The following is a 25,586-nucleotide window of genomic DNA, read 5'->3' as shown; positions in this document are numbered from 1 at the left end:
ATAATAGAACCTTGGAAGTCATAATAAGTCTTGCTTACAGGATATTTTAAAGTTCTATGAGATTATAGATAAAATACTGAACTCCTGTACTTGTCATTTTAATAGCTGACATTTACTCCACTGTTATCTTAGGTTATAGTGAAAATAACAAAAGAAACAAAAAGATGCAGGCTGAGCAGTTATCTTTTATGTAAATCATAAAATGTCAAATAAGTAAATATATTAACTAACTAGGTTAATATGTAAAATTATTAACTAGCTGGGAAAACACAAAGGACATAATTTCTAAGCCCATGTGATATACTGTGCTCCAGAATAGTTAATATTAGCACATGTAACCCAACTAAAGTGATCTGTATCAAAATGAGAAATTTCCATGTTACACATAAGGATTCCCAATTTATACCATTTCTTGATTTTTACTTCCAGGAATCCCTGAAGGCATCTGTGAACACTCTTTTCCATCTTTTTTTCAAACCTAATCTTGCTTTGAATTATGTGTTAAAAGGAGATACTGATTTACTTCCAGGTATTTTGGTTAATTATCCTGTAATGTATTGGCTAATATCACTTTATAAATTCAAAATAATTATATTTATCAAAAAACCACAGAAATATGATCAGACATATCATGTGACTAGGGCTATACTTTAGAGTTGAGTTTAGAGCTAAGTTTAAAGCAGAATAGATAATGCTACTTTATTCTATTCATCTACTCAGTTTTTGTTTGTTTATACTGGGAATAAGTCTGTGTGTGAGACCAAAGGACTTGGCAAAAAACAAACAAACGAGATAAAAAAGAGAAAGACAAAGAAAATGCTATTCAGCTGCTGGTTAGTGAGCCTACTAGAATACTTGTGCAAGTTATCATAACTATAAAAAAAAAATTGAGTTAAATAAAGATCTAGGCCAGGGATATAAACTCAGATGGTTTCAAAATTCAGGCAACTAACAAACACTGGGCTAGAAGAGAAAATATGTTGCCAAATGGAAATAGTATGCCCCCAAGAAGACGGAAATAATTTATTTTTGCCCTATCTCTTCATTTTCCAAATTTAACTAATTCAAGAGTTTAGGCAAGTTGTTTGTGGTAGCCAGATTCAAGATGGTCCTTAATGATTCCCACTCCCACCTCCTGGTTTCCAGTGTTGTGTAGTCCCTTCCACATTGTATCAAGGGTGGAATGTGTGATTACTAATAACATACTGCAGAAGTGTATGTCACTTCCAAGATTAGGTTATAAAAGAATATGGTTTCTACCCTGGATACTCTGAACACTGGTGTTCGCTGTGACCCCCACCCACACTATTCTGTCCTCTTGCTCTCTCATCACTCACTCTGGAGAAAGCCGTACTGTGAGCGGCACTGAGGAGGCTCACAAGGAGAGGAACTGAAGTCTCCTGCAAACAGCCAAATGACTGAACTTGGAAGAAGATGCTCAAGACCAATCAACTCCCAAATGACTGAAAAGGAAAACAACACAGCAAAAGTTATGTGATGAAGCTAAAGCAGTGCTTAGAGAGCAATTTATAGCAATAAACACATATATTAAAAAAAATTCAACCCAATAACCCAATAACCTAACCTTCCTCCTTAAGAGAAAACGAATTGAAAATTAAACCCAAAGCAAGCACAGAGAAGAAAATAAATAAAAAGTTAGGGCAGAGGGGCTTCCCTGGTGGTGCAGTGGTTGAGAGTCTGCCTGCTAATGCAGGGGACACGAGTTCGAGCCCTGGTCTGGGAGGATCCCACATACCGCGGAGCAACTAGGCCCGTGAGCCACAATTACTGAGCCTGTGCGTCTGGAGCCTGTGCTCTGCAACAAGACAGGCCGCGGCAGTGAGAGGCCCGCGCACCGCGATGAAGAGTGGCCCCCACTTGCCACAACTAGAGAAAGCCCTCGCACAGAAACGAAGACCCAACACAGCCAAAAATAAATAAATAAATAAATAAATAATAAAATCAATTTGCTAAAAAAAAAAAAAAAAAGGGCAGAAAAAAATAAGATAGAGAATAGAAAGACAACAGAGAAGAGCAATACAACCAAAAGTTGGTTCTTTGAAAAGATCAAAAATTTGACCAAGAATAAAAACCAGAATAGATTTAAGTTTGTAAAATCAGAAATGAAGGAAGCAATATCACCATTAACATTAAAAGTAATCAAGAAATACTACAAAAAAAAAAAGCTATACATCAACACATTAGATATCCTAGATGAAATGGCCAAATTCCTAGAAAGACACAAACTATCAAACTCACTCAAGAAGTAACAGTAAACACCTGGACCTGCAAGTAAAAAGACTGAATTAGTAACCAAAAATCTTGCCACAAAGAAAAGCCCAGGGACACACAGATTTACTGGTGAATTCTATTAGACATTTAAAGAGGAATTAAAACCAATCCTTCACAAACTCCAAAACAAGAAATGAGGAAGGAACACTTCCCAACTCATTCTATGAGGGCAATATTAGCCTGATACCAAAACTGGACAAAGAAATCACATGAAAAGAAAACTACTAAACGAAATGAAAACTATCCAAAAATCCAGTTGACCCTTGAGCTACATGGGTTTGAGCTGTGCGGGTCCACTTATATGTGGATTTTTTCAATAGTAAATACTACAGTACTACACAATCTGTGACTGGTTGAATCTGTGGATGTGGAAATGCAAATACAGAGGGCTGACCATAAGTCATAAACAGATTTTCAACTGCATGAAGGGTCAGCCCCTATCCACCACATTGTTCAAGGGCCAACTCTATCACACAGAAACAGGCAACACATAAAAAGGATTACACAACAAGACAAGGTTGTCCACGCTCACCACTATTATTCGACATAGTTTTGGAAGTTTTAGCCGTAGCAATCAGAGAAGAAAAAGAAATAAAAGGAATCCAAATCGGAAAAGAAAAAGTAAAGCTGTCACTGTTTGCAGATGACACGATACTATACATAGAGAATCCTAAAGATGCTATCAGAAAACTACTAGAGCTAATCAATGAATTTGGTAAAGTAGCAGGATACAAAATTAATGCACAGAAATCTCTAGCATTCCTATACACTAATGATGAAAAATCTGAAAGAGAAATTAAGGAAACACTCCCATTTACCATTGCAACAAAAAGAATACAACACCTAGGAATAAACTTACCTAAGGAGACAAAAGACCTGTATGCAGAAAACTGTAAGACACTGATGAAAGAAATTAAAGATGATACAAACAGATGAAGAGATATACCATGTTCTTGGATTGGAAGAATCAACATCGTGAAAATGACTCTACTACCCAAAGCAATCTACAGATTCAATGCAATCCCTATCAAACTACCACAGGCATTTTTCACAGAACTAGAACAAAAAATTTCACAATTTATATGGAAACACAAAAGACCCCAAATAGCCAAAGCAACCTTGAGAAGGAAAAATGGAGCTGGTGGAATCAGGCTCCCTGACTTCAGGCTATACTACAAAGCTACAGTAATCAAGACAGTATGGTACGGGCACAAAAACAGAAATAGAGATCAATGGAACAGGACAGAAAGCCCAGAGATAAACCCACGCACATATGGTCACCTTATTTTTGATAAAGGAGGCAAGAATATACAATGCAGAAAAGACAGCCTCTTCAGTAAGTGGTGCTGGGAAAACTGGACAACTACATGTAAAAGAACAAAATTAGAACACTCCCTAACACCATACACAAAAATAAACCCAAAATGGATTAAAGACCTAAATGTAAGGCCAGACACTATCAAACTCTTAGAGGAAAACATAGGCAGAACACTCTATGACATAAATCACAGCAAGATCCCTTTTGACCCACCTCCTAGAGAAATGGAAATAAGAACAAAAATAAACAAATGGGACATAATGAAACTCAAAAGCTTTTGCTCAGCAAAGGAAACCATAAACAAGATGAGAAGACAACCCTCAGAATGGGAGAAAATATCTGCAAACGAAACAACTGACAAAGGATTAATCTCCAAAATTTACAACCAGCTCATGCAGCTCAATATCAAAAAAAAACCCAATCCAAAAATGGGCAGAAGACCTGAATAGACATTTCTCCAAAGAAGATATACAGATTGCCAACAAACACATGAAAGGATGCTCAACATCACTAATCATTAGAGAAATGCAAATCAAAACTGCAATGACATATCATCCCACACCAGTCAGAATGGCCATCAACAAAAAATCTACAAACAATAAATGCTGGAGGGGGTGTGGAGAACAGGGAACACTCTTGCACTGTTGGTGGGAATGTAAATTGATACAGCCACTTTGGAGAACAGTATGGAGGTTCCTTAAAAACCTAAAAATAGAACTATCATACGACCCAGCAATCCTACTACTGGGTATGTACCCTAAGAAAACCATAATTCAAAAAGAGTCATGTACCACAATTCTCATTGAAGCTCTATTTACAATAGCCAGGACATGGAAACAATCTAAGTGTCCATCGACAGATGAATGGATAAAGAAGATGTGGCACACATACACAACGGAGTATTACTCAGCCATAATAAGAAACGAAACTGAGTTATTTGTAGCGAGACGGATGGACCCAGAGTCTGTCACACAGAGTGAAGTAAGTTAGCAAGAGAAAAATAAATACCATATGCTAACACATTATGTGGAATCTGAAAAGAAAAAAAAAATGTTTCTGAAGAACCCAGGGGCAGGACAGGAATAAAGACGCAGCTGTAGAGAATGGACTTGAGGACACCAGGAGGGGGAAGGGTAAGCTGGGACGAAGTGAGAGAGTGACATGGACTTATATACACTACCAAATGTAAAATAGATAGCTAGTGGGAAGCAGCTGCATAGCACAGGGAGATCAGCTCGGTGCTTTGTGACCATCTAGAGGGATGGGATACGGAGGGTGGGATGGAGATGCAAGAGGGAGGACATATGGGGATATATGTATATGTATAGCTGATTCACTTTGTTATAAGGCAGAAACTAACACACCACTGTAAAGCAATTATACTACAAAAAAGATGTTAAAAAAAAAAGGATTATATATCAAGACCAAGAATCCCAAGAATACAAGGTTAGTTCAATATATAAAAACCAATCAGGCAATGTAATATAACGTATTAATAAAGAACAAAAGCCACATAGTAATCTCCATAGATGTAGAAAAGCACTTGATACCTTTTCATGATAAAAACAATGAACAAACTAGGAATAGAAGGAAACTACCTCAATCTACCAAAGAGCATCTATGAAAAATCTACAGATAACGTCACACTTAATGGTGAAAGACTGAAAGTTTCCCCCATAATATCAGAACAAGAGGAGGACATATGCTCTCACTACTTCTATTCAACATGTACTGGAGGTTCTAGCCAGTGCAATTAGGCAGGAAAAAGAAATAAAAGTAATTTGGATTGAAAAAGTAGAAGTAAAACTCTCTTTATAGATAACATAATGTTGTATATACAAATTTGTAAGGAATCCACACACACAAAATTTTAGAACTAGTAAGTTCAGCAAGGTTACAGGATGCCATATCAATATATAAAAATCAATTTTACTTGTATACAATGGCACTAAACAATTCTAAAAGGAAATAATTAAGAAAATAATTCCACTTACAACAGTATTACGAAGAAAACACTTATAGGAATAAGTTTGACAAAACATAAATAAACAGAAATACATCCTGTGTTCATGAACTGGAAGACTTAATATTGTTAACATGATAATAACTCCCCAAATTGATCAACAAATTCAACACAATCCCTATCAAAACCCTAGCTGGCATTATTGTAGAAACTGACAAGCTGATTCTAAAAAGCATATTGAAATACAAGGAATCCAGAATAGCCAAAATAATCTTGAAAAAGAACTAAACTGGAGGATTAGCAATTCCTGATTTCAAAACTTACTATAAAGTATAATAATCAAGCCTAGGTGTTAATGTCCTAAGACAGACATATAGATCAACAGAGTAGAACTGAGTCTCAAGATAAACCATTAATCCATTTTTGATAAGAGTACCAAGACAATTCAGTGGGGGGAATAATTGTCTTTTCAACAAACTGTGCTAGGACAACTGGATATTTACATGCAAAATAATGAAACTGGACCTCCACCTCATACCATATAGAATAATTAACTCAAAATGCACCAATGACCTAAATATAGGAGCTAAAGCTATAAAAATCTGAAAGAAAACATAAGTGTAAATCTTCATGACCTTAGATTAAGGCAATGATTCCTTAGACACTAAAACACAAGCAACAAGAGAAAAAAATAGATATAATGAGTTTGATTAAAATTGAAAACTTTTGTACTTCAAAGGACACTAAGTGAAGAGAGTCCACAGAATAGGAGTAAATATTTACAAATCATATGTCTGATAAAGGTCTACTGTCCAAGTATATAAAGAACTCTTATAACCCAACAATAAAAAGACAAATGCCCAAATAAAAAAACAGCATATGATTTGAGTAGACATTTCTCCAAAGAAGATATTACTAATGACCAGTAAGCACATGACAAGATGATTAACATCATTAGTCTTTAGGGAAATGCAAATCAAAAGCACAATGAGATACCATTTCACACCCTGAAGGAGAATTATAATAAAAAATGCAGATAACAAGTGCGAGTGAGAATGTGGAGAAATCTGAGTCCTCATACATGGTGGGTGGGAATGCAAAATGGTGCAGCCATTTTGGAAAATGTATTTTGAAAACACATTAAAAAATGTAAACATAGAGTTACCATATGACCAGGCAAATTCCACCCCTAGGTATATAACTAAGAAAACGGAAAGCATATGTTCAATCAAAAATATGTATGAATGTTCACAGCAGCATTATTCACAACAGCCAAAAAGTAGAAACAACCCAAATGAATGTCAACTGGTGAATGTATAAATAAAATGTGGTATATCCATACAATAGAGTATTATTCAATCATAAAAAGAAATGAACTGACGCATGTTACAACAAGAATGAACCTCAAAAACATGCTAAATGAAGGCTGCATGTAGTGCAATTTCATTTATACGAAATGTTTAAAAGAGGCAAATCTACAGAGAGAAATCTATTAGATTAGTGGTTGCCAGAGCCTGAAGAAGAGTAAGAGAATGATGAGTGAGTGTTCATCTAGTAATGGGTTTCTTTTTTAGGGTGAAGAAAATGTTCTGGAATCAGAGAGCGGTGATGGTTGCAAAACTTTGTTAATGAGTGTATTAAAAACCACTGAATTTTATACTTTAAAAAACTGAATTTTATAGTATGTGAATTACATCTCAATTTAAAAAAATAGGAAGAAAGGATAAATTAGAAAGTGGAACTTACAGCCCAGAGGGCAGATTCAAGAGCCATAAAGAATTTTTCCTTAAGAAATAATCGAATAACTTCCAACCTTTTCCCAGCTGGAATTCAGGATTTCTATGGAACAGGGACCCCTGTGTGCACCCCATTTCGCCATTTGTTTGTTTGTTTGTTTGTTTGTTTGTTTATACTGCATGTTCTTATTAGGCATCAATTTTATACACATCAGTATATACATGTCAATCCCAATCACCCAATTCAGCACACCACCATCCCCACCCCACCGCAGTTTTCCCCCCTTGGTGTCCATATGTTCGTTCTCTACATCTGTGTCTCAAATTCTGCCCTGCACACCGGCTCATCTGTACCATTTTTCTAGGTTCCACATACATGCGTTAATAGACGATATTTGTTTTTCTCTTTCTGACTTACTTCACTCTGTATGACAGTCTCTAGATCCATCCACGTCTCAACAAATGACTCAATTTCGTTCCTTTTTATGGCTGAGTAATATTCCATTGTATATATGTACCACACTTTCTTTATCCACTCATCTGTCGATGGGCATTTAGGTTGCTTCCATGACCTGGCTATTGTAAATAGTGCTGCCATGAACATTCGGGTGCATGTGTCTTTTTGAATTACGGTTTTCTCTGGGTATATGCCCAGTAGTGGGATTGCTGGGTCATATGGTAATTCTATTTTTAGTTTTTTAAGGAACCTCCATATTGTTCTCCATAGTGGCTGTATCAATTTACATTCCCACCAACAGTGCAAGAGCGTTCCCTTTTCTCTACATCCTCTCCAGCATTTGCTGTTTGTAGATTTTCTGATGATGCCCATTCTAACTGGTGTGAGGTGATACCTCATTGTAGTTTTGATTTGCATTTCTCTAATAATTAATGATGTTGAACAACTTTTCATGTGCTTCGTGGCCGTCTGTATGTCTTCTTTGGAGAAATGTCTATTTAGGTCTTCTGCCCAGTTTTGGATTGGGGTGTTTGTTTCTTTAATATTGAGCTGAATGAGCTGTTTATATATTTTGGAGATTAATCCTTTGTCTGTTGATTTGTTTGCAAATATTTTCTCCCATTCTGAGGGTTGTCTTTTCGTCTTGTTTATGGTTTCCTTTGCTGTGCAAAAGCTTTGAAGTTTCATTAGGTCCCATTTGTTTATTTTTGTTTTTATTTCCATTACTCTAGGAGGTGGATCAAAAAAGATCTTGCTGTGATTTATGTCAAAGAGTGTTCTTCCTATGTTTTCCTCTAAGAGTTTTATAGTGTCCAGTCTTACATTTAGGTCTCGAATCCATTTGGAGTTTATTTTTGTGTATGGTGTTAGGGAGTATTCTAATTTCATTCTTTTACATGTAGCTGTCCAGTTTTCCCAGCACCACTTATTGAAGAGACTGTCTTTTCTCCATTGTATATCTTTGCCTCCTTTGTCATAGATTAGTTGACCATAGGTGCATGGGTTTACCTCTGGGCTTTCTACCTTGTTCCATTGATCTATGTTTCTGTTTTTGTGCCAGTACCATATTGTCTTGATTACTATAGCTTTGTAGTATAGTCTGAAGTCAGGGAGTCTGATTCCTCCAGCTCCGTTTTTTTCCCTCAAGACTGCTTTGGCTATTCGGGGTCTTTTGTGTCTCCATACAAATTTTAAGATGATTTGTTCTAGCTCTGTAAAAAATGCCATTGGTAATTTGATAGGGATTGCATTGAATTTGTAGATTGCTTTGGGTAGTATACTCATTTTCACAATGTTGATTCTTCCAATCCAAGAACATGGTATATCTCTCCATCTGTTGGTATCATCTTTAATTTCTTTCATCAGTGTCCTATAGTTTTCTTAATACAGGTCTTTTGTCTCCCTAGGTAGGTTTATTCCTAGGTATTTTATTCTTTTTGTTGCAATGGTAAATGGGCGTGTTTCCATAATTTCTCTTTCAGATTTTTCATCATTAGTGCATAGGAATGCAAGAGATTTCTGTGCATTAATTTTGTATCCTGCAACTTTACCATACTCATTAATTAGCTCTAGCAGTTTTCTGGTGGAAGTTTTAGGATTCTCTATGTATAGTATCATGTCATCCGCAAACAGTGACAGTTTTACTTCTTCTTTTCCAATTTGGATTCCTTTTATTTCTTTTTCTTCTCTGATTGCCGTGGCTAGGACTTCCAGAACTATTTTGAATAATAGTGGTGAGAGTGGACATCCTTGTCTCGTTCCTGATCTTAGAGGAAATGCTTTCAGTTTTTCACCATTGAGAATGATGTTTGCTGTGGGTTTGTCATATATGGCCTTTATTATGTTGAGATAGGTTCCCTCTATGCCCATTTTCTGGAGAGTTTTTATCATAAATGGGTGTTGAATTTTGTCAAAAGCTTTTTCTGCATCTATTGAGATGATCATATGGTTTTTATTCTTCAATTTGTTAATATGGTGTATCACATTGATTGATTTGCGTATATTGAAGAATCCTTGCATCCCTGGGATAAATCCCACTTGATCGTGGTGTATGATCCTTTTAATGTGTTGTTGGATTCTGTTTGCTAGTATTTTGTTGAGGATTTTTGCATCTATATTCATCAGTGATATTGGTCTGTAATTTTCTTTTTTTGTAGTATCTATGTCTGGTTTTGGTATCAGGGTGATGGTGGCCTCATAGAATGAGTTTGGGAGTGTTCCTTCCTCTGCAATTTTTTGGAAGAGTTTGAGAAGGATAGGTGTTAGCTCTTCTCTAAATGTTTGATAGAATTCACCTGTGAAGCCATCTGGTCCTGGACTTTTGTTTGTTGGAAGATTTTAATCACAGTTTCAATTTCATTACTTGTGATTGGTCTTTTCATATTTTCTGTTTCTTCCTGGTTCAGTCTTGGAAGGTTATACCTTTCTAAGAATTTGTCCATTTCTTCCAGGTTGTCCATTTTATTGGCATAGAGTTGCTTGTAGTAGTTTCTTAGGATGCTTTGTATTTCTGCAGTGTCTGTTGTAACTTCTCCTTTTTCATTTCTGATTTTATTGATTTGAGTCTTCTCCCTCTTTTTCTTGATGAGTCTGGCTAATGGCTTATCAATTTTGTTTATCTTCTCAAAGAACCAGCTTTTAGTTTTATGGATCTTTGCTATTGTTTTCTTTGTTTCTATTTCATTTACTTCTGCTCTGATCTTTATGATTTCTTTCCTTCTGCTAACTTTGGGTTTTGTTTGTTCTTCTTTCTCTAGTTTCTTTAGGTGTAAGGTTAGATTGTTTACTTGAGATTTTTCTTGTTTCTTGAGGCAGGCTTGTATAGCTATAAACTTCCCTCTTAGAACTGCTTTTGCTGCATCCCATAGGTTTTGGGTCGTCGTGTTTTCATTGTCATTTGTCTCTAGGTATTTTTTGATTTCCTCTTTGATTTCCTCAGTGATCTCTTGGTTATTTAGTAACGTATTGTTTAGCCTCCATGTGTTTGTCTTTTTTACGTTTTTTTCCCTGTAATTCATTTCTAATCTCATAGCGTTGTGGTCAGAAAAGATGCTTGATATGATTTCAATTTTCTTAAATTTACTGAGGCTTGATTTGTGACCCCAAGATGTGATCTATCCTGGAGAATGTTCTGTGCGCACTTGAGAAGAACGTGTAATCTGCTGTTTTTGGATGGAATGTCCTATAAATATCAATTAAGTCTATCTGATCTATTGTGTCATTTAAAGCTTCTGTTTCCTTATTTATTTTCATTTTGGATGATCTGTCCATTGGTGTAAGTGAGGTGTTAAAGTCCCCCACTTATTGTGTTACTGTTGATTTCCTCTTTTAGAGCTGTTAGCAGTTGCCTTATGTATTGAGGTGCTCCTATGTTGGGTGCATATATATTTATAATTGTTATATCTTCTTCTTGGATTGATCCCTTGATCATTCCATAGTGTCCTTCCTTGTCTCTTGTAACATTCTTTATTTTAAAGTCATTTTATCTGATATGAGTATTGCTATTCCAGCTTTCTTTTGATTTCCATTTGCATGGAATATCTTTTTCCATCCCCTCACTTTCAGTCTGTATGTGTCCTTAGGTCTGAAGTGGGTCTCTTGTAGACAGCATATTTATGGGTCTTGTTTTTGTATCCATTCAGCAAGTCTGTGTCTTTCGGTTGGAGCATTTAATCCATTCACGTTTAAGGTAATTATCGATATGTATGTTCCTATGACCATTTTCTTAATTGTTCTGGGTTTGTTTTTGCAGGTCCTTTTCTTCTCTTGTGTTTCCCACTTAGAGAAGTTCCTTTAGCATTTGTTGTAGAGCTGGTTTGGTGGTGCTGAATTCTCTTAGCTTTTGCTTGTCTGTAAAGCTTTTGATTTCTCCATCAAATCTAAATGAGATCCTTGCCCGGTAGAGTAATCTTGGTTGTAGGTTCTTTCCTTTCATCACTTTAAGTATATCATGCCACTCCCTACTGGCTTGTAGAGTTTCTGCTGAGAAATCAGCTGTTAACCTTATGGGAGTTCCCTTGTATGTTATTTGTCATTTTTCCCTTGCTGCTTTCAATAATTTTTCTTTTTCTTTAATTCTTGTCAGTTAGATTACTATGTGTCTCGGCGTGTTTCTCCTTGGGTTTATCCTGTATGGGACTCTCTGCGCTTCCTGGACTTGGGTGGCTATTTCCTTTCCCATGTTAGAGAAGTTTTCAACTATAATCTCTTCAAATATCTTCTCTGGTCCTTTCTTTCTCTCTTCTCCTTCTGGGACCCCTATAATGCGAATGTTGTTGCGTTTAATGTTGTCCCAGAGGTCTCTTAGGCTGTCTTCATTTCTTTTCATTCTTTTTTCTTTAGTCTGTTCCGCAGCAGTGAATTCCACCATTCTGTCTTCCAGGTCACTTATCCGTTCTTCTGCCTCAGTTATTCTGCTGTTGATTCCTTCTAGTGTAGTTTTCATTTCAGTTATTGAATTGGTCATCTCTGTTTGTTTGTTCCTTAATTCTTCTAGGTCTTTGTTAATCATTTCTTGCATCTTCTCAATCTTTGCCTCCGTTCTTATTCTGAGGTCCTGGATCATCTTCACTATCATTATTCTGAATTCTTTTTCTGGAAGGTTGCCTATCTCCTCTTCATTTAGTTGTTTTTCTGGGGTTTTTTCTTGTTCCTTCATCTGGTATATAGCCCTCTGCCTTTTCATCTTGTCTATCTTTCTGTAACTGTGGTTTTTGGTCCACAGGCTGCAGGATTGTAGTTCTTCTTGCTTCTGCTGTCTGCCCTCTGGTGGTTGAGGCTATCTAAGAGGCTTGATGGGAGGCTCTGGTGGTGGGTAGAGCTGACTGTTGCTGTGGCGGTCAGAGCTCAGTAAAACTTTAATCCACTTGACTGTTGATGGGTGGGGCTGGGTTCCCTCCCTGTTGGTTGTTTTGCCTGAGGCAACCCAACACTGGAGACTACCTGGGCTCTTTGGTGGGGTTAATGGCAGACTCTGGGAGGTCTCACACCAAGGAGAACTTCCCAGAACCTCCGCTGCCAGTGTCCTTGTCCCCACGGTGAAACAGAGCCACCCCCTGCCTCTGCAGAGACCCCCCAACACCAGCAGGTAGGTCTGGTTCAGTGTCCCCCAGGGTCACTGCTCCTTCTCCTGGGTCCCGATGCGCACACCACTTTGTGTGTGCCCTCCAAGAGTGGGGTCTCTGTTTCCCCCAGTCCTGTCGAAGTCCTACAATCAATTCCCACTAGGCTTCAAAGTCTGATTCTCTAGGAATTCCTCCTCCCATTGCCGGACCCCCAGGTTGGGAAGCCTGACGTGGGGCTCAGAACCTCCACACCAGTGGGTGGACTTCTGTGGTATAAGTGTTCGCCAGTCTGTGAGTCACCCACCCAGCAGTTATGGGATTTGATTTTACTCTGATTGTGCCCCTCCTACCGTCTCACTGTGGCTTCTCCTCTGTCCTTGGACGTGGGGTATCCTCCTTGGTGAAGTCCAGTGTCTTCCTGTCGATGACTGTCCAGCAGCCAGTTGTGATTCTGGTGCTCTTGCAAGAGGGAGTGAGAGCACGTCCTTCTATTCCGCCATCTTGGTTAATCCCTCTGCCCTTCCATTTAGCCATTTTTGAACAAGAGTGTTTACAGTGGTTATCCTATGCCTGTCCTAACATTGTATGTTGGGTGTGTGTGGGCAAGTAATTTGCGTTTTTACTTTCAAAGGTCTATAGATCAAGAGAAACTGTATTTGAAGTGCTATACCAAAGGAACTACACTCAAGGAACTTCATTTGTATCTGAAACTGAGTTAGATAACAGAAGTGTGGTCTCTGAGATGATGTTGTAATAAGATAAGACTTTTGGAGGTCTTGGGCAGGGGTGAGTGTATTTTACATTTGGGAGAGATGTGAATCACCAGAACCAACTGATTCCAACTTCCTTGTATTCACTCCTTTGTTTAGTATTCTTCCACACTCATAGGTAGCATATAATGCTATTATTTACCTAGAGAGAGAGTTGCTCTTAGGACCAATCTAAGAATATCTGAGTAGGTTGTCTCAATTATGAGACTGTCAAAGTGGAAAATATTGGTCACTAATCCAAAAAAAACTTTAAAGACCAGGATGATGGTATTTTTCTTATCTTCTCTTTCTCCAAAATCCATTTCCCGTCTCTCCATGTTTGATATGTATTAACAATTAATACTTATACAGCACTTTATATAACATGAAGAACTCTGACACATGGGTATCATTTAAGACAAATATCATATTAGTGCAGATAATGATATAACGAAAGGTAAGAAGGAAAGCAAAGTTCTACAGAACCACATATGGTGTACAGTTATTGCCCTTGCCTTCTATTCTTCCCCAAATATGGTTTTCTAAAAATTTCAATCTACAGAAAAGTTGAAAGAAGAGTACAATGTAATTCCACAAAATTTTACCTCTATAGATTCAACAACTATTGACATTTTGTGTCATTGGATTTACATATAAACTCACACACACAGGTTATTTATGGGTGAAGCATTTGAAAGTTGCAGATATCATGAAGCTTTAACTCTACTTGAGAAAGAAAGAACAAGAACATTATGATACATAACTATAATGCCATCATCCCTTTCAAAAAATTTAACACAAAAAATATAGTTCCCAACTTTCCTCATTATCTCCTTTGCAGCTTTTTCCTCCCCAATCTCAGGTTGCAATCTAGGATTACACATTGTATACTTTTTGGTTTTTTTAACATCTTCATTGGAGTATAATTGCTTTCCAATGGTATGTTAGCTTCTGCTTTATAACAAAGTGAATCAGTTATACATATACATATGTCCCCATATCTCTTCCCTCTTGCATCTCCCTCCCTCCCACCCTCCATCTCCCACCCCTCTAGGTTGTCACAAAGCACTGAGCTGATCTCCCTGTGCTATGCAGCTGCTTCCCACTAGCTATCTATTTTACGTTTGGTAGTGTATATATGTCCATGCCACTCTCTCACTTTGTCACAGCTTACCCTTCCCCCTCCCCATATCCTCAAATCCATTCTCTAGTAGGTCTGTGTCTTTATTCCTGTCTTACCCCTAGGTTCTTCATGACCTTTTTTTTTTCTTTCTTAGATTCCATATTTTGTGTTAGCATACAGTATTTGTTTTTCTCTTTCTGACTTACTTCACTCTGTATAACAGACTTTAGGTCCATCCACCTCACTACAAATAACTCAACTTCATTTCTTTTTATGGCTGAGTAATATTGGATTGTATATATGTGCCACATCTTCTTTATCCATTCATCTGTTGATGGACACTTAGGTTGCTTCCATGTCCTGGCTATTGTAAATAGAGCTGCAATGGATATTTTGGTACATGACTCTTTTTGAATTATGGTTTTCTCAGGGTATATGCCCAGTAGTGGGATTGCTGGGTTGTATGGTAATTCTTTTTTTAGTTTTTTAAGGAACCTCCATACTGTTCTCCAGAGTGGCTGTATCAATTTACATTCCCACAAACTGTGCAAGAGTGTTCTCTTTTCTCCACACCCTCTCCAGCATTTATTGTTTCTGGATTTTTTGAAGATGGCTATTCTGACTGGTGTGAGATGATATCTCATTGTAGTTTTGATTTGCATTTCTCTAATGATTAATGATGTTGAGCATTCTTTCACGTGTTTGTTGGCAATCTGTATATCTTCTTTGGAGAAATGTCTATTTAGGTCTTCTGCCCATTTTTGGATTGGGTTGTTTGTTTTTATGTTATTGAGCACCATGAGCTGCTTGTAAATTTTGGAGATTAATCCTTTGTCAGTTGCTTCATTTGCAAATATTTTCTCCCATTCTGAGGGTTGTCTTTTGGTCTTGTTTATGGTTTCCTTTGCTGTGTAAAAGCTTTTAAGTTTCATTAGGTCCCATTTGTTTATTTTTATTTTTATTTCCATTTCTCTAGGAGCTGGGTCAAAAAGAATCTTGCTGTGATTTATGTCATAGAGTGTTCTGCCTATGTTTTCCTCTAAGAGTTTGATAGTGTCTGGCCTTACATTTAGGTCTTTACTCCATTTTGAGTTTATTTTTGTGTATGGTGTTAGGGAGTGTTCTAATTACATACTTTTACATGTACCTGTCCAGTTTTCCCAGCACCATTTATTGAAGAGGCTGTGTTTTCTCCACTGTATATTCTTGCCTCCTTTATCAAAGATAAGGTGACCACAGGTGCTTGGGTTTATCTCTGGGCTTTCTGTCCTGTTCCATTGATCTCTATTTCTGTTTTTGTGCCAGTACCATACTGTCTTGATTACTGTAGCTTTGTAGTATAGTCTGAAGTCAGGGAGCCTGATCCCTCCAGCTCCATTTTTCGTTTTCAAGATTGCTTTGGCTATTCGGGGTCTTTTGTGTTTACATATAAATTGTGAAATTTTTTGTTCTAGTTCTGTGAAAAATGCCAGTGGTAATTTGATAGGGATTGCATTGAATCTGTAGATTGCTTTGGGTAGTAGAGTCATTTTCACAACGTTGATTCTTCCAATCCAGGAACATGGTATATCACTCCATCTAGTTGTATCATCTTTAATTTCTTTCATCAGTGTCTTATAATTTTCTGCATACAGGTCTTTTGTCTCCTTAAGTAGGTTTATTCCTAGATATTTTATTCTTTTTGTTGCAATGGTAAATGGGAGTGTTTTCTTAATTTCGCTTTCAGATTTTTCATCATTAGTGTACAGGAATGCCAGAGATTTCTGTGCATTAATTTTGTAACCTGCTACTTTACCAAATTCATTGATTAGCTCTAGCAGTTTTCTGGTAGCATCTTTAGCATTCTCTATGTATAGTATCATGTCATCTGCAAACAGTGACAGCTTCACTTCTTCTTTTCCAATTTGGAGTCCTTTTATTTCTTTTTCTTTTCTGATTGCTGTGGCTAAAACTTCCAAAAGTATGTTGAATAATAGTGGTGAGAGTGGGCACAGGTTATTCATTTTTGACAGGAATAGTACATTGGTGATATGCCTTTTGTTTTATCATACCAGTTGGTCCCAGCATTAGTGATGTTGTTGATCACTAGCTGTAAGGTGGTATCCAACAGATATTGCCATTTTAGAGTTACCTTTTCTCCTTTGTAATTAGTAATCTATGGAGTAATACTTTAATGTGATTATCCTTTTCCCCAACAATCTTGTATTTACCCAATGTTTTTAGTATCGATTGATAATTCCTGCCAGAAATAACTGGTACACTAATGGTTACAAAAAAGTAATTTTCTTAATTCCATTATTCATTTTCTATTTTTCTGTAACATTCTTAAAAAAGGAAAAAAAAGAAATGCCTTCTCTTCTGTGACCCTTACCTTTTATTTTTTGTTTGTTATTATCACTGTGAACTCAGACTGTCCCTTGTTATCCAATATGTTATCTATGACTTCATTATTCATTTTAATGCACAAATTATTCCAAATTTGGCCAGTGGAAACCCCTTCATGCTGGTCCTTATATCCTTTTGATATACCTTCTGTTTTTGAGGACTTCCCTTTTTTTTTTCTTTTTTCTTTTAGCATATAAAAAAATATTCCATATCCACTTTCTACTTTTCCTGTCCCTGACTTGGAATCAACCAATATTCCAAATACCCTATTTTTCCTACTCGTGGTAGGGACTGGTATTTAGGCATCAAGGTCTGGATGATAAGTGTGGTCACTGCTACTGTGATGTCATTGCTTCTAGAATCTTACAGTAGGAAAAGTTAATAAATGCTAAATATATACATAATTAAATCATGAGTTCATACTGGGACCTCTATTACCATGGAGTTCTTCTTTTTCTTCCCCCGTTCCATATTTTTATTCCCTTCTCTTACAGTAAAAACTCACAAAGTTACTATAGCAATAAAACTATTGAAAAATGTTCATCCTTAAAATAACCCCACTGAGAGTACAGAGTACTATATTAGTTACTTGAATTAATTTTTCCTGTGTTCTGTATTATTGATATGATATAGTTAGGTTTATTTGCTTTTTTTGTTTGATGCAATCACAGGGCTTCCTCCCCCATCCTTGTTGATTTAATTTTATTTTTAAAAAATGCACAAAATTAACATGTCTCAAAACTCAAAACTATAAAAGACTCAAAGAACGTTCACTTATTTTATCTTCCACTACTCCCAAAGTAACCAAATTTTATTAGTTTCTGATTTATGCTTTTGTGTTTTTTTGTATAAAAATAAGAAAATAGATTCATATATTCTTTCCTCTTCTTTCTTAAAAGTTAACATAGTATATATCCCATTTTCTTCCTCTTGCTTTTTTCACTTAAAAGTATATACCAAGTTAATCCTTCTTATCAGTTCATAGAGATGTTCATAAAAAAAATGTTTTTTAACTGAAGTATAGTTGATGTACAATATTAAATAATTTTCAGGTGTACAACAGTGATTTACAATTTTTAAAGATTATATTCCATTTATAGTTACTACAAAATACTGGCTATATTACCTGTATTGTACAATATATCCTTGCAGCTTATTTTTTTTATACACAATAGTTTGCACCTCTTAATCCCCAACCCCTATCTTGCTCCTCCCCCCTTCCCTCTCCACACTGATAACCACTAGTTTGTTCTCTATATCTGTGAGTCTGTTTTTTGTTATATTCCCTAGTTTATTTTTTTAGATTCCACATTTAGGAGATATCATACAGTGTTTGTCTTTCTCTGTCTAACTTATTTCATAAGCATTATACCCTCCAAGTCCACCCATGTTGTTGCAAATTTCATTCTTTTTTATGGTTTAGTAGTCCATTGTACATATATGCAATATCTTCTTTATCCGTTCATCTGTTCATGGACATTTAGGTCACTTTATTCTATTCTACAGCTCCATGGTAAGCCATTGTTTCTACCACGTGGTCAACCTGTCTCCTATGGGTGGGCATGTAAGTGATTTCAAACATTTTGCTATTATAAATAATGCTGCAATAAATAATTTTGTGCATTTCTATTCTCATGTTGTTAAACAAGTACCATCAGGTAAATTCTAAAAGGTGGGATTATTGAATCAAAGGGTAAATACATATGTAGTTTTAATAGATATTGCTTAATAGTTCTTTGTCAGAAGTGTACATTTTGTACTTACCACTGCAATTGATGAAAGTGACTGTTACCTCATAGGTACCCTAACTGAGTGCTGTCAGGCTTTTGAATTTTTGCTAATCTAATAGAAGAGAAATGGTAACTCAGTATTGTTTTAATTTGTAGCTCTAGTATAAATTTAAGGGTCATTTAAATATCTTATTTTTCTGTGTGTAACACTCTGCTAAAACCTTTTATCCATTTTTGTATTAATCGTTTGGTCCTATTTTTTTCCCCATATTAATTAAAAAAATCCCTTATATACTAGGAGATTAACTATTGTAATATACAATGCAAGTATGTTTTCCCAGTTTGCCTTTGTCTTTTAACTTTGACTATGGGACTTTCTTGCTAGACAAATTTCTATTTAATATAAATAAATCCTTTATTATATAGTCAATATTTTATTTTATTGCATCTGGACTTTAAGTCATACAGAAAGCCTTTGCCCCCTATTCCAGGTTACAACAGAATTCACTGATATTTTCTCCTAGTATGTACATGGTTACATTATTTTGTGTTATATTGAAATCTCTTATCCAATTTGAAATTTATTCCAGCGTACATATGAAATATGGATCTGATTTTACCTTTTTCTGATTCGTTTTCCAATTATCCTAATATCAGTTATTATCTTAAAATCAGTCCATCATCTTCCCTGTGATTTGAAACACCACCTACGTCATATATCTATTTCTCTGGGTGTGTGGGTCTATTTCTCAATGAGTTTGTTTGCCCATTCAGGTAACAGTACTGCCATTTTAATTACAGAGGTTTTAATAACTGGAAGAGCCAGTACTAAATCTTTTCAAAAACCTATTCTTGCATATCTGTATTTCCATATGGTAGCTCCAAAGGGATAGATGAGATTTCCTAAAGGAATCATATTAAATTTATATATTAATTTAGGGAAACCAAAATTGCTCATTTGTTTATTCCAAAGTATTTGTCTTTTTTTAACTACTGTAAATAGAATTATATCATCTGACTATGTGTACATGAAAAACACTGTTGCTTTAAATTTTGACATTGTACTAATTTTTTTTTTTTTTGCTGCATTGGGTCTTTATTGCTGTGTGTGGGCTTTCTCTAGTTGCAGGGAGTGGGGGCTACTATTCATTGTGGTGTGCACACTTCTCATTACAGTGGCTTCTCTTGTTGCGGAGCACCGGCTCTAGGTGCGTGGGCTTCAGTAGTTGCAACACGTGGGCTCAGTAGTTGTGACATGCAGGCCCTAAAGTGCACGGGCTTCAGTAGTTGTGGCACATGGGCTCAGTAGTTGCAGCGCACGGGCTCTGGGGCATGTGAGCTTCAGCATTTGTGGCTCAAGGGCTCTAGAGTGCAGGCTCATTAGTTCTGGTGCATGCGCTTAGTTGTTCTGCGGCATGTGGGATCTTCCCGGACCAAGGATTGAACCCATGTCCCCTGCACTGGCACACGGGTTCTTTTTTTTTTAATATAAATTTATTTATTTATTTTTAGCTGTGTTGGGTCTTCGTTGCTGTGCACAGGCTTCCTCTAGTTGTAGTGACATGGGGGCTACTCTTCGTTGCAATGCGCGGGCTTCTCATTGCAGTGGCTTCCCCTGTTGTGGAGCACAGGCTCTAGGCGTGCGGGCTTCCATAGTTGTGGCTCACGGGCTCTAGAGTGCAGGCTCAGTAGTTGTGGCGCACAGGCTTAGTTGCTCCGCGGCATGTGGGATCTTCCCGGACCAGGGATCAAACCCATGTCCCCTGCATTGGCAGGCGGATTCTTAACCACTGCGCCACCAGGGAAATCCCTGTGCTAAATTCTTTTACTGTTAGAGTTAGTTTTATTATCAATGCTCTTGGTCTTCTAATATCATTTGCAAACAGAACTAGTTGTATTTCTTCTTTTCCAATTCTTATGAATCTAAAACAGTTTTCTCTTATCTAATTGCACAAACCCAAACCTCCAACAAGATGTTGAATAGTGGGGACACAGGACAATCCTATCTTGTTCCAGTTTTAGTAGGAATGCCGTCAGTAGTTTCCACATTTTAAGCTGTATTTTAAAAACAGGAGTACAGTGTTTTATCAGGTTAAAGATACATGCATAAATTCCTTTTTTTACCAAATATATTTAGCAGGAACATGCTGAATTTTTCCAAAGACCTTTTGAACATCAGTAGAGATGAAGTACACTTTTTTGTTCTTCCTTAGGTTAACAGGTGATTTATGTTAATGGATTTCCTAAGACAGAACCACTGATCAATGCAACACTTGATCAATGATGTATTATTTTACTACAACACTGTAGAATTTTGTTTGATATTTTTGTATTGATATAAATAAGATTATTCTGTAGTCGTGTGTGTGTATGTGTGTGAACTATCTTTATGAGATTTTTATCTAGATCAACACCATAGTCATTTAAAAAATAATTTGGGAACTTACTTTTTTATGTTCTGAAAGATTTTATGAAACATAGAGATTAGCTGATCTTAGAAAATTTGGTAAAATATAACTTTTAAACCTCCCGGCTTGGTGTTTTTGTTGGTTTCTTGATACATTTTTCTATTTCTTAAAAAAAAAAAAAAACACAAAAAAACGAATAACCTGTTTAAGTCTTCTAGCTCTTTGGAGACAATTTTGGTAAACTGGATTTTCCTATTAATTTTATCCATTTCACCTAAGTTGTACAAAACAGAAACTATGACTTTTTAAATTTTCTGCTTCAATGATTATTTCCCCCTTATCATGTCTTCTACATCTCTGCTTTCTCCTTCTGTGCTAACCTCTCCCCTGTTCCCTGGCCAATTGGTTAACTAGTACTTTATTTCATGGCTTTTTCCAAAGAAAAAACTTTTTTTTCTATTTATTTTTTAGTCTTAATGTTTTTCTGTCTTCCACCTTAATAATTTTTGCTTTTATCTTTATTATTTCCTTCCTTGTTCATTATTCTGATTTACTTTGTTGAGGTTTTTTTTTTTTTTTTTTCCGGAAGCGCCTCGTGGCTTGTGGGATCTTAGTTCCCTGACCAGAGATTGACCCCGTTCTCCCTGCAGTGGAAGAAGAGAATCCTAATCACTGGATTGCCAAGGAATTTCTATTTTGTGATTTTTTTCCTAGCTTTTTTTGATGGGAATTTAACTTATTCTCATTCTGTAGTTTTTATTGATAAAAATTAAAGGCCAAATCTTTTCCTAATCACTGTTTTAATTATATCCCCTAGATTCTTACATGTAGTTTTTTCATTATTAGTATATTTTAAAGAGATCCTATACTTTTTTTCTTCCCTTTCACACTAAAGTTGTTTAAAAGAATGTTTACATTGTAGGTGGATAGGACTTAATTTTTTGCTGTTGTTATTCATTTTTATCTTTATGGCATTATGATTAAAAAAAAAAGCTTTTTTTTTTGGTATTGTTTCTACTTTATGAACTTCTCAGGATTTCTTTTTGACTTTGTATATAAATTTTTTGTGAACGTCCTATGTACACTTGAGAAAAAAGAATATATTACCTGAGGATAGAGTTCAACTTATACCCATAAACTACCCCTTACTATTATTTCAGGGCTTCTACTATATATCCTTACTTATTTTATTTATTTATTTATTTTATTTGAAATACAACTTTATTCTGATTCTAAATGAAAAGAAGTGGGAATGACAGTAACAAACAAGATTCCACCACTGAATACTGTGATGTGACTGTAGCAGTCTTATATTTGAAACTCAAGGAGGAAACAACTGTGTTCCAAAACACCTAAATATGCAGGTCCAAAAAAATGAACTTTTTTTTTTTAACTGCCACATTCACTCCGAAGCTCATTCATCTCCTTCAGCTTCCCAAAGATTAAGCACATGTTCTGCTTAGTTATATAATAAAGTGGCAAACATGCTGCACCACTGACATCACAGGACAGTTGCCTATAAAACTAGACTCCTGATGCTGGGCTCCAGCTTCACTTTCTCACAGGTCATCATCTTCATCCGGGAGGGCAGTTGTCTGAGTAGCCTCTAGATCGTGCTCATACTGCGCTGCCAACGCTGGGTCCATGACCACCTCTGGCAGGGCGAGAGCAGGCATGGTGATGAACTCTCAGTTAGCGTCTCCGATCAGTTTTCTAGCAAGCCAGAGGAAGGGCTTTGCAAAGCTGTAGTTACTTTTGGCAGAAATGTCATAGTACTGAAGATTCTTCTTTCGGTGTAAGACAATTGACTTTGCCTTAACCCTTCTGTCCTTAATACCCACTTTGTTGCCACACAACATGATGGGGATGTTCTCACACACTCGTACCAGATCTCTATGAACATTCTTGTAAGTAACTCTCGATGTTACATCAAACGTTATAATGGCACACTGAGCTTGGATATAATAGCCATCTCTCAGTCCACCAAATTTCTCCTGACCAGCTGTATCCCATACATTGAACTGAATAGGTCCTCTGCTGGTATGGAACACAAGGGGATGGACCTCAACACCCAAGGTAGCTACATACTTCTTCTCAAATTCACCAGTCAGATGACGTTTCAAAAATGTAGTTTTACCAGTACCACCATCACCAACCAATACAAGTTTGAACTGAACTTGGGGTTCTCCTTGGGCAGCCATTGTTATGTTACTCCTCCCAGCCGCCTCCCGCTGCCGCCGCTGGGACGTCCCGACCCCCGGCCCCGCGGCCCCCACCCTGGCCCCCTCCTTACTTATTTTAGATCCACTTTACCGATCTAGGACTGAAAGTAACATGTTAATACTCCTGAAGTGTTTGTCCTTTACTCTGAATTCTCTCAAGTTTCTGCTTTATGAAGTTCACTGCTATATTATTTGACACAGATATTAATAAATACTATTTATGAGTTAAGGCCCTTAGCAAAGGTTTTGTCCTCAAGACAACCAATGCAATTTGGTATGCAAGAGAAATATTTTGAGTACTTCACATTTAATTGTACAGGATATTTTTTAAAATGTCTAACCCAAGGGTTAAATTTTCATAAATTAAAACAATTTTATTCCTTCATCAAGGGCACTCTTAAGTGTAATAGCCCTTTTTTTTTCACTACAATGTGTGTGGTGCTGAAGAACACAAGGACTACTAGGTATAGTTTAGTGCCACTGGTTTGACTCATGCTAGGGTACCAGTAATTTTAACCAACATTGCTCTTGCACCATCAGTTTTAAGGTCAACACAGCAAAAGTGGCAAATAACATCTTAGAATTTTTTTTTTAAAGTTTTGACCTTGCACAGATTCCTTGAATGAGTCTTAGAGACCCAAGAGTTCCATGTATCACACTTGGAGAACCACCAAACTTAGTATATTTTTAACCCATAATAAACAGTACACTGGAAGGCAATATAGAAGAATGGTTGGAAATACATCATTGTAGTCAGATACACCTGGAATCAAATTTCAGCTCTGCTGATTACAGGCTGTATAACGTTGTGTAAGTTACTTTATAAGCCATAATTTCTTTATCTGTAAAGCAGTTTTACTAATAGTGTCTAAAGGAGTTGCTTCAAGGATTAAATGAACTAATGTATAGAGAGCGCTCACCCAGTGCTTATCACATAGTCCTCAAAAAGCAGTAGCCTAATTACATAATTTTTATATAATGCAACTATTTTCTAACAATCCCTATCAGGAGAAAAAAATCAAAGACAATAATTTGGGAAATCTCCCTAGACCAAAAACTTTAAAAATGAGCAAAATACTTGAAGCATTAAATTCCTAGAATTTTAGGATGTAAAATTTCAGATACCAGCAAATTTTGACATTTTAACTTTAATAGCCTTTTTAAAAAAGTTGACTTTTTAACTTTATCTTTTCTATTTTATCTTTGCATATTATTTCACAAGTTTTGGTGATATCTTCTTTGTCTGCCTTTCTCCTAATTATTTAGGGTTACTTTATTTTATTTTATTTATTTATTTTTGGCTGCGTTGGGTCTTCATTGCTGCGTGTGGGCTTTCTCTAGTTGCGGTGACCAGGTGTTACTCTTTGTTGCGGTGCGCAGGCTTCTTATTGCGGTGGCTTCTCTTGTTGTGGAGCACGGGCTCTAGGTGCGCGGGCTTCAGTAGTTGCAGCACATGGGCTCAGTAGTTGTGGTTCGCGGGCTCTAGAGCACAGGCTCAGTAGTTGTGGCACACGGGCTTAGTTACTCTGCGGCATGTGGGATCTTCCCAGACCAGGGCTCGAACCCGTGTCCCCGGCACTGGCAGGCGGATTCTTAACCACTGCGCCACCAGGGAAGTCCCTTAGCGTTACTTAAAAAAAAAAACTCCTTCACTTAGATGCTCCGCTGACTTATTAAATTTCCAATCTTTTTCTTAATATAAAAATTTAAGGCTATAAGTCTCCTTCTACCAAATCCTATAAGTCTTATAAGCTTTAAAATGTATTTTTAATATTATTTAGTGCCAAATATATTCTGATAGCCATTAGGATTCCTTCTTTATCCCATAAATTACTTAGAAATGTCATAATATTTCCATATGCATAAACTTATTCCTTTAAAGTTATCTTTTTTGTTACTGATTGCCATCTTAACTGAACTGTATCAAGAAATATGGTCTGTGTGATATCAGTTTTTACTTGTTGATAACTTCTTAATGGCACAAAATGCAGTCAGTTTTTATAAAATTTTGAGTATACTTGAAAAAATGTTTACAAGGTTTCGAAATTTGCAATGATTGGGTTTGGGGCTCTATGTATGCCCATTACCTCAAACTTATTAACTATGTTGTTCAAATCTTCTTTCTTCTCATTAACGTTAG

At 36.5% G+C, this 25,586-nt stretch overlaps 1 protein-coding gene and 1 pseudogene across 5 annotated transcripts in view; both read right to left on the bottom strand.

Moving 5' to 3' along the window:
* LCORL (ligand dependent nuclear receptor corepressor like) overlaps nucleotides 1-25,586 on the bottom strand; it is a 182,555-nt gene that overhangs the window by 60,717 nt on the left and 96,252 nt on the right. Inside the window, exon 5 of one of the 5 annotated variants that reach the window (XM_057547445.1) lies at nucleotides 1,338-1,463. The exons of the other annotated variants lie outside the window; for them this stretch is intronic. Within the exon in view, the coding sequence (XP_057403428.1) occupies nucleotides 1,338-1,463 (126 nt within the window). The remainder of the gene's footprint in view (nucleotides 1-1,337; nucleotides 1,464-25,586) is intronic. 5 annotated transcript variants of the gene reach the window in all.
* On the bottom strand, nucleotides 22,784-23,425 carry LOC102997449 (GTP-binding nuclear protein Ran-like; annotated as a pseudogene).

Source organism: Balaenoptera acutorostrata, chromosome 5 (genome assembly GCF_949987535.1).
Source record: "Balaenoptera acutorostrata chromosome 5, mBalAcu1.1, whole genome shotgun sequence".
Taxonomy (NCBI): Eukaryota; Metazoa; Chordata; class Mammalia; order Artiodactyla; family Balaenopteridae; genus Balaenoptera; species Balaenoptera acutorostrata.
This window is presented reverse-complemented; position numbering and strand designations above follow the sequence as displayed.